We start from the raw sequence: 12,139 nt of genomic DNA on the forward strand, positions 1-12,139 counted from the left end.
CTTCTGTATGAAGAGGCTTGTGAAAGGGCTGTGCTTCATTACAAAGAAAACCTCTTACATACATACATTAGGCCTACTGATTATATGGTAACATCTTTTAGTTTAATGTGTGATTTGTTCACAGAAAAGTAAATCTACTTTTTTATTACAAAGCATACAGTAATGTACTATACATATATATATATATATATATATATATATATATATATATAATTATTATGTATATATCATGATGATACATCTGAAGATGAGATTTGCTGTTTCCATGTTTTTGCCACACTCTAAAATTCTGTCCATCCCAAGTGTTTTCTCATCCCTAATCTTTCTGAGACACCCACAAAGAAAGCAGGATTACTGTGATGTTTGATGTGACCTGTCAGCTCTGTGAAAGAACACAGAAAAAAAAACTGAAAAATGAACCAGTGATATATCATCCTCAGCCCTGAGAGATCCACAATAATCTCACTGTAACATCACCGTATTTAATCTTGTAGCCATTGTATCTGGAGTAATCAGAGGATTATGCCTGAGAAGAATTTCAGCATCTCTTTACAACACCACCACCACCACAGTTTCTTTTTCTGTGTCTATCTGTACACATCAAAATCAGAGTGAGGACACGCTGTGTTGGAGCTGTACAACTCTGAGAAGTGTTGACAGAGTGAATCAACAGTTGCTCAGTTGCTGGAGCAGATTTTAATGTAAAAAAGAACGGCAAAGAGGCAGCTGAGTGCACTTTTGTGTTGCTGTCAGCATCAGCAGTAGACCGGCACTCTGAGGAGCAGACTAAATATGGCAGGCCTGGTTGAACCACATCCTGCAGATGAGGAAACCATAGCAACCGTAATGCAGTACCATGGTGACTACAGGAGGCCTGCTAGGTGACAGACCTCAGACTCAGGAAGACAACAGGAAGCCTCAAAGCCAGCTCTCTCTCTTTTTTTTTTTTACAAGCATCCAGTGTGTTTGACTTACTTTCCACAAAAAGAAAAGCAATTCAAAGAAAATGGTGAATAAAAAGTGTGTTTTCACTCTTCAAGTGCTCATCTGTGTTTGGAGCTGAAGTGAATCGAATGAGAGAGCACCAACTCCATAACAGGAGAGCAAGAGGACAGCATTAACCAGCACTCTACATACGGGAAGGAATACTTGAGTGTATAAAGAAGTAGGTCAGAAACAGTATGTGTTTGCTCATGTATGTACTACATACATGTGCCTGTGTGTGTATGTGTACGTGTGTGTGTGTGCAGAACCCCTTCGAGGATGCACTGCAGAGAGCAGATTTCTAGGGATTTGGAAGGATTTCAAGATTATAACATGATTACAGCAGACAGCCATGGATGAAACATGTTGGAAATTGAGATGTAAATCTCATGTGCAGCTCAGTTAAGTCAGTGTAAGGAGGTCTTCACTCATCACTCTGAACATCTATCATATTCATTCTCAATCCATCTGTATCTGTGCAGCCAGCACTAGATTTTGCAGTTATAAATATTCAAATTATATCAGAAGAAGTCTGTCAGTGTTCAGAAATATCTAATGAAAAACAAAATGCTTGAGTCTAACAAGGATGAGTTGCTGTATATGTATATAGATATGCACTCTGAACAAAAATTGCCCATTTTTTACAGGTTACAGTTAAAGATCTAAGTTTTTTATGCAGACAAAAGAATCATTTCTCTCAAATTTTGGTCTCAAACTTGTTCGTGTTCATAAGCACCTCTCCTCTTCCAAGATGATCCATCCACCTGACAGGTGTGGCATATCAACATGCTTATTATTCAGCATTTTGACTACACAGGTTTTCCTTGGGATGGTTACGATAAAAGGATGCTCTAAAACTGTGGTTCCCAACTGGTCCAGCCACGGGGTCCAGATTTCTCCTTTGTCATTGGTTCAAAGTCCACACATATTTGTGCTTGGCCATGTCATGGAGCCAGTTTGCTGTCTCTGTTAAGTCTGTCAGTCAATCACTCTACAACAGGAAATGACACTTCAAAACAAAAGCTTGTGAGGAAAATCACTACTTCAAAAATAAAATGCATTTTTCACAAACCTGACATGTTCACGAGTCACTTGTGGTCCATTCAGAATGGACCCGTGACCCACTTTTGGACCGTGACCCACCAGTTGGGAAGCATTGCTCTAAAATGTGCTGCTTTATCATGACAAAAAATAGATTTATTAGGATTTAACATGACTTGTGTTACAGAAATGCATTTTTTTTTGGTCACAGAAACCCCAGAGAAGCAGCCAGTATCCCCTGTAACCACCATTTGCCCCATGCAGCGCGACACATCTCCTTCACATAGAGTCCATCAGCTTGTTGATTATGGCCTGTGGGATGTTGACCCACTTCTCTTCAATGGCTGTGTGAAGTTGCTGGATATTGGCAGGAATTGGAACATGCTGTCACACACACTCATCCAGAGAATCATCCTCAGTGGGTGAAATGTCTGGTGAGTATGCATGTCATGCAAGAAACAGGATGTTTTCAGCTTCCAGGAATTGCGTAAAGATCTTTGCAACACGGTGCCGTGCATTATCATCGCTGCAACATGAGGTCATGGCGACGGATGAATGGCATGATGATGGGTCTCAGGATCTCGTTGCGATATCGCTGTGCATCCAAACTGCAGTCAATAAAATGCACCTGTGTTTGTTGTCCATAGCTCACGCCAGCCCATTCCATAACCCCTCTGCTCACAGTGCTGGCATTTGCAAACCACTTGCCCTCATGACGCCGCACGCGCCGTCTGCCATCTGTCCAACACCGTGTAAACTGGGATTCATCCGTGGAGAGCACGCTTCTCTACAGTGCCAGACGCCATCGAAGCTGAGCAGTTTTCCACTCAATGGCGATGAACTGCTGTCAGGTCAAGAACCTGTTGGGGATGACGAGCATGTAGATGAGCTTCCCTCAGATGATTTTACAGAAATTCTTCAGTTGTGCAAACCTGGTTTACATTGGTCTGCGGTGGTGAAGCTGGTTGGATGTACTGCCAAATTCACGGAAACAACATCGAAGACAGCTTGCGGTTGTGAAATGAACATTCAGATATATACACACACATACATGCATGGGATTTTGTGTGTGATCTCAGGTTTGATTTGAATGTTGTTTTGTGGCTGTTTTCCCCGTTAAAATGGCAACAAACAGATGGAAGTAAACACAGCCCTTTTTGATTCTTCCAAAAAGTTCACTCTTTTCAGATGTAAGCATTTTGTTTTTTTATTAAATATTCCCAACAGCTGCATTCCGTATGTAATTTTATACATCATACATAAACATATCTATGCATATAATCACAGACAACACACAAATACAATCCTACTAAAAATAACCCTTGTTGATGTAAACAACTAGAGCAAGCATAATGTACCACTGCACATCGCCACAGAAAGATGCGCACACACACACACACACACACACACACACAAACGGCTCCAGAGCAGCTCAGCGTGGAGTTATATGATGCCGTGTCCCACAGTGAGGCAGACACACACAGGCCAGATCAGCGGCACGTAGCAGCTAATCTAACTGATAAGGCACATAATCTCAGGGAGCCACTGAACCACACCCCTCATACGCACACACACACATGTACACACTGCTATGGGGCACTGCCAGATTCAACCTGGGGGACTTGGCACAGAGCTCTAAGCTAACACTGATAGTAAGTGAAGACTTGTTCCATCTGACCTTCTGATTTGGCTCACAGCCCCCTGTAGGAATACTCACTTTCTATTATAAGAACCAGAACCCCTTGCGTCGGATAAACTATTGAACCAGAGGAAGGCAGCAGTAGTGCAGCACAGACTTCCCTAACAAGATTTAAAGTTTAGTTGCTACTTTTAGTTTCACTTGGGTGAGCTGTTGGTTATAGTCAAAGCTCACTGCAGTTAAAAAAAGGGCTTAGAGAGGAACAGTTAGATGACCTGCACGTCTGCGAAACAGAGGAAAGGTGAGAGAATTGTAGTTTAACATGAAATATTCATGAAGACATGTTGTGGGTCGTCACCTCTACAAGAGCGAGAGGTTGCTGTGGGCAGGAACACGGGAGCATGAGTATCACCTTGTGTTCATTTAGCAGAAGTTTATTGTCTTAATTAGAATATGGTAATGACCAGGACCTGTCTTAAAAGGCCTTTATTAACTCCTGACTGAGAAACTATTTGGACAAGATGACAGATTGTGTCACACGGCTGCTTGTTGCCGGAGAATAATTTTGTTCAGGATCACAGATAATTAAAAAGGACACAGCTTAATTGTTTTAAAGCTGGTGTAATTAAGACAGAGGTCGGTCAGAACACCCTTCAACAAACACGGAAGAATATTATACAGTGCACAGATAATAGAGCTATTTTGCAGAACATATTTCTCAGCATTGATCCACATTCTGATCCAGTTTCTGTTCCCACATGTCATCAATATCTGTATGCCCAGTTGTATTTTGTATTTTGATCTGACTGCTCAGCTCCTGCTTTCCTGGGACGCTGTGATACAAGCAGTCTTGGCTCTCTAGCATCTGGCAATCCTGCAATGTGTCAGGGTTGTTGCTCTGGACAGTGTCACTCCTCTGCTGGTCAGAAATATGACTCTCCAGTTTATAGTTACCGAGACCTCTGCTCTCTACTCTTTGTTGGCTGTGACTCTTGCTAGCAAGAATACTGTCCTGCCGCTGGCCGTCAGCAGGGCTGTAGCCTTCCATGCCAGGATAACGCTCCTTCTGCCCCTGCTGAGTGGTGCTGCTGTCTGCTTTCATACTGCTGCTTGTCCCGTCTTTTGACTTGCTGTCATGCTGCCGGCTCTGTCTGATGTGGCCTAATGTGATTTGGAGCTCACTGAGGCGCTGTGATACATAGCGTCTCTTCAGTTCCAGCAGGACTGTTCCATTACGACTCAGGCTCGGCATGCTTGTAGGTGTTGCCCTCTGCATGGGGATATATCACAGACAATACATTATCCATGATTTGTGGTAAAATATATCAATGAATCCATGCACGTAGTCATAACTAATGAAGCAAATATGCAAATACAGGCACATATATTCATGCATAATGATTCACACATTTTTCTTTTTAGTCAGGGCTGAACAGGAGCAAATGAACATGAACACAGCATGATGCTTGAATGAGTCAACTAAATTTATTAATGTAATATGCCACCTACAGTATGTATGTAATATGTATGAAATGCTACAGTGAGTAGTGAGGAAGTAAAAATGTCAGAAATGAACTATTAACAGATTATTCTCTAAGCCCCTCACATCACAAAATTAAATTATCATGCAGATTAGTTTTCTGGATTATGTCCTCATACATGAAATGTATAGTATTCTATATAATTACCGCAGAACGGTCACCAGCACTGTTCTCTCTCTCCTTTAGCCATGTGCTCATTTGAGCTCTCTTCTGTAGCTGCACGCTCAGCTGCAAGAAAGACTCATTCATTCGGTCAATTTCTTCTTCTATGCAGGACATCTGTGATAAAGGAAATGGTAAAGTCACGTGTGGTGTTGAGGAACAGTTACTGTTCTCTACAGTTTCAAGATAGTCTATGATTTGTAGCGTGGTAGAGTGGTACCTGCATCGGTGTCCCTTTTGGTGGTAAGCCTGCAGAAAGTAAACAAGATATTTGATTGTCGGTGAAGATTCTCAGTCGTCCAGGTCATGGTAATCGTTAAGTGCTATATCGTAGGCAACTGGGCTTGCTTGCATTCTTGCGTTCAGTTCTTCCAGAACTGAAGAAGCTTCTTGGATGAGAGGCGAAACATCTTCAAGAAACGCAAGCAAGTCCAGTCGCCTACAATAAAGCACTTACGAAGATATTTAATCCTAAAAATGTATTTTGTGGGTTCTTATGAATGCTTGCACACCCCTGCATATGTTTGACCAATAAAATCCTTTGTTCCAACTACTGTCATACCTCTAGCTCAGTTAGCTTGTAATTAAAATGGTAAATGTCTTATCAATTTGGTTTCTGCTTAGCTGAGATACAATGAAGATGCTAATGTAGCTGATACGCACTTGCTAGTTGTATGTTGTTCAAGAAATGTTATAAGTTGGTAATGGTCTCAAACAAACAGAGGCACATGGCTGGTAATTATGCAGAATGATGTCATCGGACCAGTGGGTGCTAGCCTGTTGGACCGTAATCAAACAATCCTTCTTCCCTGGTTGGCATTATGTAATGTTCCATGCAGTAGTGATATAACAATGGTAGTGAGGGCCCTAAGAAGAACAATCTACTCATATTTCTTGCTCCTCCAGTCCGCATGTCAAAGTATCCTTGGGCAAGATACTCAATCAATCAATCAATCAATCAATCACTTTTATTTATAAAGCCCAATATCACAAATCACAATTTGCCTCACAGGGCTTTACAGCATACGACATACCTCTGTCCTTAGGACCCTCACAGCGGATAAGGAAAAACTCCCCCCAAAAAAAACCTTTAACGGGGAAAAAAAACTAAATACTGAATACTGAACCCCATATTGCTCCCGATGGCTGTTCCATTGGTGTGTGATTGTGTTAAAGCTGTGAACGGTAGCCTCGGCCACCAGTATGTGAATTTGTGAATGTGACTCATAGTGTAAAAAGCACTTTGAGTGGTCGGAAAACACTAGAGAGGTACTATACAAGTGCAAGTCCATTTGTCAGATCGGAGATCTGATGTCTGGAGCAACCAAATGGTGTAGTCGGTAAGTTACCAAGAGGTGTAGTTCCGGGCCATTACTCTTTGAAACTGCAAGGAGAGTGTATTTTTCAGAGAAAAATGGAACTTGGAAGCAATGGGCGTTTAATTTCCGGATGAAATTCTGTGTCTGAATAGGTTTTTGTTGTGTGGAGTGGACAAAGGCACTATTTAGGAGGAAACTTTTTTTTCTTGACAATAATTTGCACCAGACCCTGTGTGCATAGTTGTCTCTCTCTACAGGCGAATATTCCATATTTCCGCTCAACATTTTCACATCGCACTGGTGATGTCTTAATGGAATCTGCATTGATCTATTAACACACAACTGAAACACTTAGTATATGATTATTGTGTATCTAGGAGAAACACAGCCTCCTATTGCCTTCAGAATAGCTTCAGTGCTTATTGGCATGCTGCCATTAAAGTCATGAACTGTTTGTGTTGAGTTACTGGTCCATTCTTCTGGAACAAAAGCTCTTTAGTTGATGGAAGTGAAAATCGACTTCACTCTTTTTCTTTTCAGGACTTCCGATAATAGTTTAATGATGTTTAGGCCTTGTGAATGGGGAGGAATAGAAAAGTGTCTGACTTCAATCTAAAATCACAATTAAATGGGTTTATTAGTATATATTTATATAATGTGGAAACATTATGGGTTTCACTAAATAGCCTGCCGTTATGGATTAATGGCTCCATGGCAGGAAATTGTATTCTGAAAGCATTAAACCCATCATCACCACATAAAAAAAACAGTGTGCAAGACTGCTGTTCAGACCTTGATATGTTTTCCATTGATTGAAAGTCAAGAGGCTGTGCGCCAAGGTATTTTATTTGGTATTCTGACTATGAATGTCATAAATATCATGTTTATTTTTCCTAAATTAAGTAATTTAGCAATTATCCATTCTCTAAATGGTGATATTTTCAATCACTTTTTGTTTGTTGTTGATGCATGTCTCGTGCCATTGCCATTGCAGTGATAGATGCATAGTGTCAAACTAAGGGGCTAGGGTTCAATCAATTGTCTTACCTGTGTCTGCACCCCCAGTTGAACTCTGTTTGAGGTTTGTGATGAGCTGTTCTAATTTGAAATATTTGTATTTCTGAAGTCTAAATTGGAAGACAGGCAGAAAAGTGTTAAATTACATAATTTTGTTTCAAAGGAACATTATAAACTCTGCTGAAGGTCTTCTTTTTATCACCAACCTGCTTGCTAATAGCTGCTGAGAGAACTGCGCTTCAGTGGGAACTGTAATGTTGAGAAATTCCTCAACCAATGCCCCATGCTGCCCATCTGAAGCGTTGAATTTTGACTGTGAACAGGAAGCATAAAACAGTGATCTGTAGCCTCTCCACGCAGTATGACGGATGATGTGTGAGGCCTAAATAGCACTTACTCACCTCCGCTGTGTTCCATTTGAAAGAGAAGTTGAACAGCTGAAGGCTTAAAGCTGAAATGGCCTCGTGGAGAGCTTGCATAAAGCTCTGGGGTTTGGATCCTGGATAAAAAAAGAAAAACAAATATCATATTGTTTCCAAAGAAGATTACATACTTTGTGCTTTTTAAGGATGATTGCCAAAGCTAGTGTGCTGTATTACATGAATTGTTGCCAAACAATGACACAAGACTGGCTCTTCGGACTCTCTTCTATACTATCTGTCTGATTACCTGATGCTATGTAGGCCATGGACTGCAGAATAGTCGCAATGAAATGTCCCACATGCTGAAGCTTTGCCTCTGACAGATAAAGGATTTGATTGGATGCATCGAAATAAAAGTCCTGTGAGCAATGTGCCAACATATCCTTGTTAGAGGGAGACGAAGAAACAGGGATTGACTTGGCCAGCAGCAGCAGCACAGAGGGGAACAGCGGGCAGTTTGCAAGTGACTGCATCACCTGGCAGCCAAACAGGAAAACGGCAGAGTGCTGAGGTGAGAGGTTATCCAATGCAGTTGGGATAAGTTGCCCATCATGGTTCTCCTGGACAGAATGCTCTGGAGCTGCTAAAACGGAGGGAAATGCTGCATTTTAGTTTTCATATTTACCATAATTCTATGTCACATTAATTATGAGTTTAATTTATCTTTCTTGGGCCTTCTGTCATCATGCTTCTGTACCATTGTGGAGAGGCTGACTAGACTCAGCTGTGTTAAGGCTCTGTAAAGACTGTTGGATCTCCTGCAGCGTCTTGAATAGAGGTGATATGCTGACCAGCTTGGACAGGTTGTGGTCGCTTAGACAAGGAGCTGTGCTCTGTGAATGGACTGCCAAAGACAGGATCATCTCACTGTGGTGAATTACATCCTGAATGTCTCGAAAATTCAATAAACCTTGGTCTAGATTGTTCCTTACCTGGCTCTGCTTTGGTCATATTCATTGATGAAAACTGTGTACATATAAGACAAAATTATTATCCACTTAATTATGTCAAGATATGCTTCAAACCACAGACTGTATATAAAGATAGACAAAGACAGCTCCCCAAAAGTGAAGCCAAAACATCTCAGTCACCCTCTGGTGGCTGGTTGCAGTACAGGTCATAAAGCCCGCCCCCTCTATGTCCATGGATGGGACATGGGCCAAACTGAAACTGAAAACTGAAAGAGCACACCAAATAAAAAATTTTTCAAAGATGTTTTCAGTCATTTAAGGTAGGTTTTATCATGCTGCTGTATGTTTGAGTGTTCATTTTTCTGATAAGTTTGGTTTTAATTAGTTATTTAATGCTATAAAACAGGGAGTTTACAACAAGATTGACACCTGTGTGAGCCAACTGGTGGGCTTGCATTCAGTGGTGCTGCTCATAATTGGTTCATCGCTACTGCTCAGACTCTGACTCCAAATGACATCACCAGAGCAAGATGGCAGCTGCTTTTTTTTGCTGCTATTTTAGCTTCACTTCTGTACAGTGGGTGGTAAATGGAGACACGTCATCCATCTTTATATACAGTCTATGCTACAAACACAATGAATGCCACTACAGTACCTGTGTATAGCACATATTGGTGTCACCGGGCTGTGTGTATCCTGCTTGCGGTTCACATTCTCTGGCATCATGAGGACCGCTGAGACAGTACAGGGGACCAGGCAAATCCTGGTTCTGCCAAGCCTCTCCTGTCAGCCTGCATAAGAGAGCTTCCACTGACCTGAGCACAGCTCCCAGTAATGCTATAGAGGCCTCAGCTGGGGTGATGGGGTTGTGCAGTGGCATGCAAGACAGAGTTCAAAGAAAAACATTTAATTAAGGATGCCAAAGTTTTCAGCCTCTGCGGTAGTGTAGTTTTCTCTCACACCACTTGAATTATAATATGCTAAAATGTACTTATGGATTTTTTTTGCCCAATGATGCCAAAAACCCACAAAAAATAAAATAAAACCACCTCCTCAGCTTTAATCAACACATAATCCACCATGAAACCACAATTTTGTTTTTGCACTATTTTGTTATTTTTATGCTTTGGTTCTTTGTGCTATGCTAAGCTTAACAGTAGCTTTACATTTTTAATAGACAGAGAAAGAGGTATAAATCCTCTCATCTAACTCTCAACAATAAAGTACAAGGTATTCCTTTTATCATCTTGGTTTAATGATTAGACAAGTTTGTCTTGTTTCTTCAAAAGAAGATTTTTTTTCTTTGCCCATTGACTATTGCTTTGAAAAGTTTCTCTAACGAAATCTGTTCCCATCATTAAGTTTTACCTTGTGTATCTCTGCCTCCTGCACTGCTGTTAGATGGTTTATCTCTCATTGCATTGTGGACGAGCAGCTCCTTAAGAAGACTCAGTTTTTTGTGATCCATACTGTCGAAGACATTCTGAAATAAAATATACGATTTTAATTGCGTTTTGTGGCACTTGAGTCTTGAATATTACATATTTTAATAGTCGATTCTTTCTTGAAATAATTATTTGATGCCTTAACTCCACCATCACAAAACTCACCTTGAGTGTTTCAGTCTGCTGACAAATATTTCTGTAAAACTCCTGTGTGTCTTTGCAGTGTCGAGCCAGTTGTGAGGCTATGTGCAGGTTCTGATCCTCTAGTTTGTCGTACAAAGTCTTCACATTTAACTCCTCCAAATCACAGCGCCCTGACAGACTTCCTAAACGGGAGCAGTAAATGTCAATAATAAATGGGCTGAAAGAAAAGGAAAAAGTCTCATCCAAGATACTCTCCTGATGAATGGCTGCACCTTGAAATCAAAAGCTTCCTTAACTGGGCGCCATAACAATTCAGTGGAGCCTCTCTAGCTTTTTAGACAGTCCAGATGGAGCATGCAATGGATGATAAGTACTTGAATTTAAATTGCAGAGGCTAAACTAGAGAGCCAGAGATAACAGCACAAGTCATTTAAGTGTGATATTGGCCATTATTTTCTTTATCATCAATCAAATGGGGAAAGGGCTGTTAACTGCAACCTGGTCGTGCGTGATGGTTTCATAATGACTCGGCCATTGGGCATTTAAACGCCCTATCAAGTCGCATGAATAATGCAATGAACACTAAGTGAGAAACATTAAAGCCAACTCTATATCTAAGTTATTTCAAGCATTACCACAGAGCAGATAAAAACAATGGCAAATATATTGAAAACCAGTCAAATGGCATTGTGAAGACTTTTCTGGGAACATTTGCAAAGACTGATTTATGGCCAGGTTATTAAACAGAAGCAGAAAAACATAAAAACGGATGAGTTAATCACATATACTGTGTATTCTTTTAGCCCTGCTGGCAGCGCGGCTCTATAGCATGGATGCATAAAGAGAATTCGATACAACCTTGGAGGCTGTTTATTCTGATGAAGCCAAAAAAGTTCAACTGCCACATATAAAGTTACCTGGACTATCAGCACTGCTTCTGCACTCTGTAAGCCCTTAGAGCAGGCACACTAGAGACTTCTGCCTGCCAAGCACTTAGCACTCTGCTAACTTGAATGGGGATAAAATGATTCATTACTGCAGTTCTTCTACACTTTCCAAATGTTATCAGACTGAATGGATCAAATTCTGATAATGAAATGAGTCATTTTGTGGGGGTTGTGACACTCAAAACAAATTAACCACTGATTTACAGATGTGTCTTTGCCCATTTAAGTCAATGGGAAAAAGTCTTTTCGGGCCAAATGGCAGCACGTGACAGATGTAATTACACTGTTTGGCCACTATGAAAATTGGCTTTAAAGCCTGGCACATTACCTATGGGCCTGCTCTATGGATGGCAATGACGGGTTCTCAGGGGTTTGGTATGTCTACTACCTTGATCCAGACTGAAATAGACAGGAATTTGTCCAGCACTTTGCTTTGTGACTGAACACCAGTGAAGTCAATGACATTCCCATCAGCCTCAGCCCTTCTTTGTGATTAGTGCTACTTGGCAAACGTTAGCATACTGTGAAACTAAACTAAGACGGTGAACATGGTAAATATTATACCTG

At 41.0% G+C, this 12,139-nt stretch overlaps 1 protein-coding gene across 1 annotated transcript in view; it reads right to left on the reverse strand.

Annotated features, from left to right (window-relative positions):
• Positions 1-3,179: 3,179 nt before the first annotated feature.
• LOC117259208 (uncharacterized) overlaps positions 3,180-12,139 on the reverse strand; it is a 70,472-nt gene continuing 61,512 nt past the window's right edge. Inside the window, exons 91-102 of the mRNA XM_033630458.2 lie at positions 10,647-10,807; positions 10,405-10,519; positions 9,692-9,888; positions 9,058-9,091; positions 8,823-8,969; positions 8,373-8,708; positions 8,105-8,202; positions 7,910-8,016; positions 7,734-7,813; positions 5,588-5,616; positions 5,353-5,484; positions 3,180-4,934 (exon numbers count right to left, since the gene is read on the reverse strand). Of these exons, the coding sequence (XP_033486349.2) occupies positions 4,383-4,934; positions 5,353-5,484; positions 5,588-5,616; positions 7,734-7,813; positions 7,910-8,016; positions 8,105-8,202; positions 8,373-8,708; positions 8,823-8,969; positions 9,058-9,091; positions 9,692-9,888; positions 10,405-10,519; positions 10,647-10,807 (1,988 nt within the window). The 3' untranslated portion in view covers positions 3,180-4,382. The remainder of the gene's footprint in view (positions 4,935-5,352; positions 5,485-5,587; positions 5,617-7,733; positions 7,814-7,909; positions 8,017-8,104; positions 8,203-8,372; positions 8,709-8,822; positions 8,970-9,057; positions 9,092-9,691; positions 9,889-10,404; positions 10,520-10,646; positions 10,808-12,139) is intronic.

This window comes from Epinephelus lanceolatus, chromosome 4, assembly GCF_041903045.1.
Source record: "Epinephelus lanceolatus isolate andai-2023 chromosome 4, ASM4190304v1, whole genome shotgun sequence".
In the NCBI taxonomy this organism is placed as follows: domain Eukaryota; kingdom Metazoa; phylum Chordata; class Actinopteri; order Perciformes; family Serranidae; genus Epinephelus; species Epinephelus lanceolatus.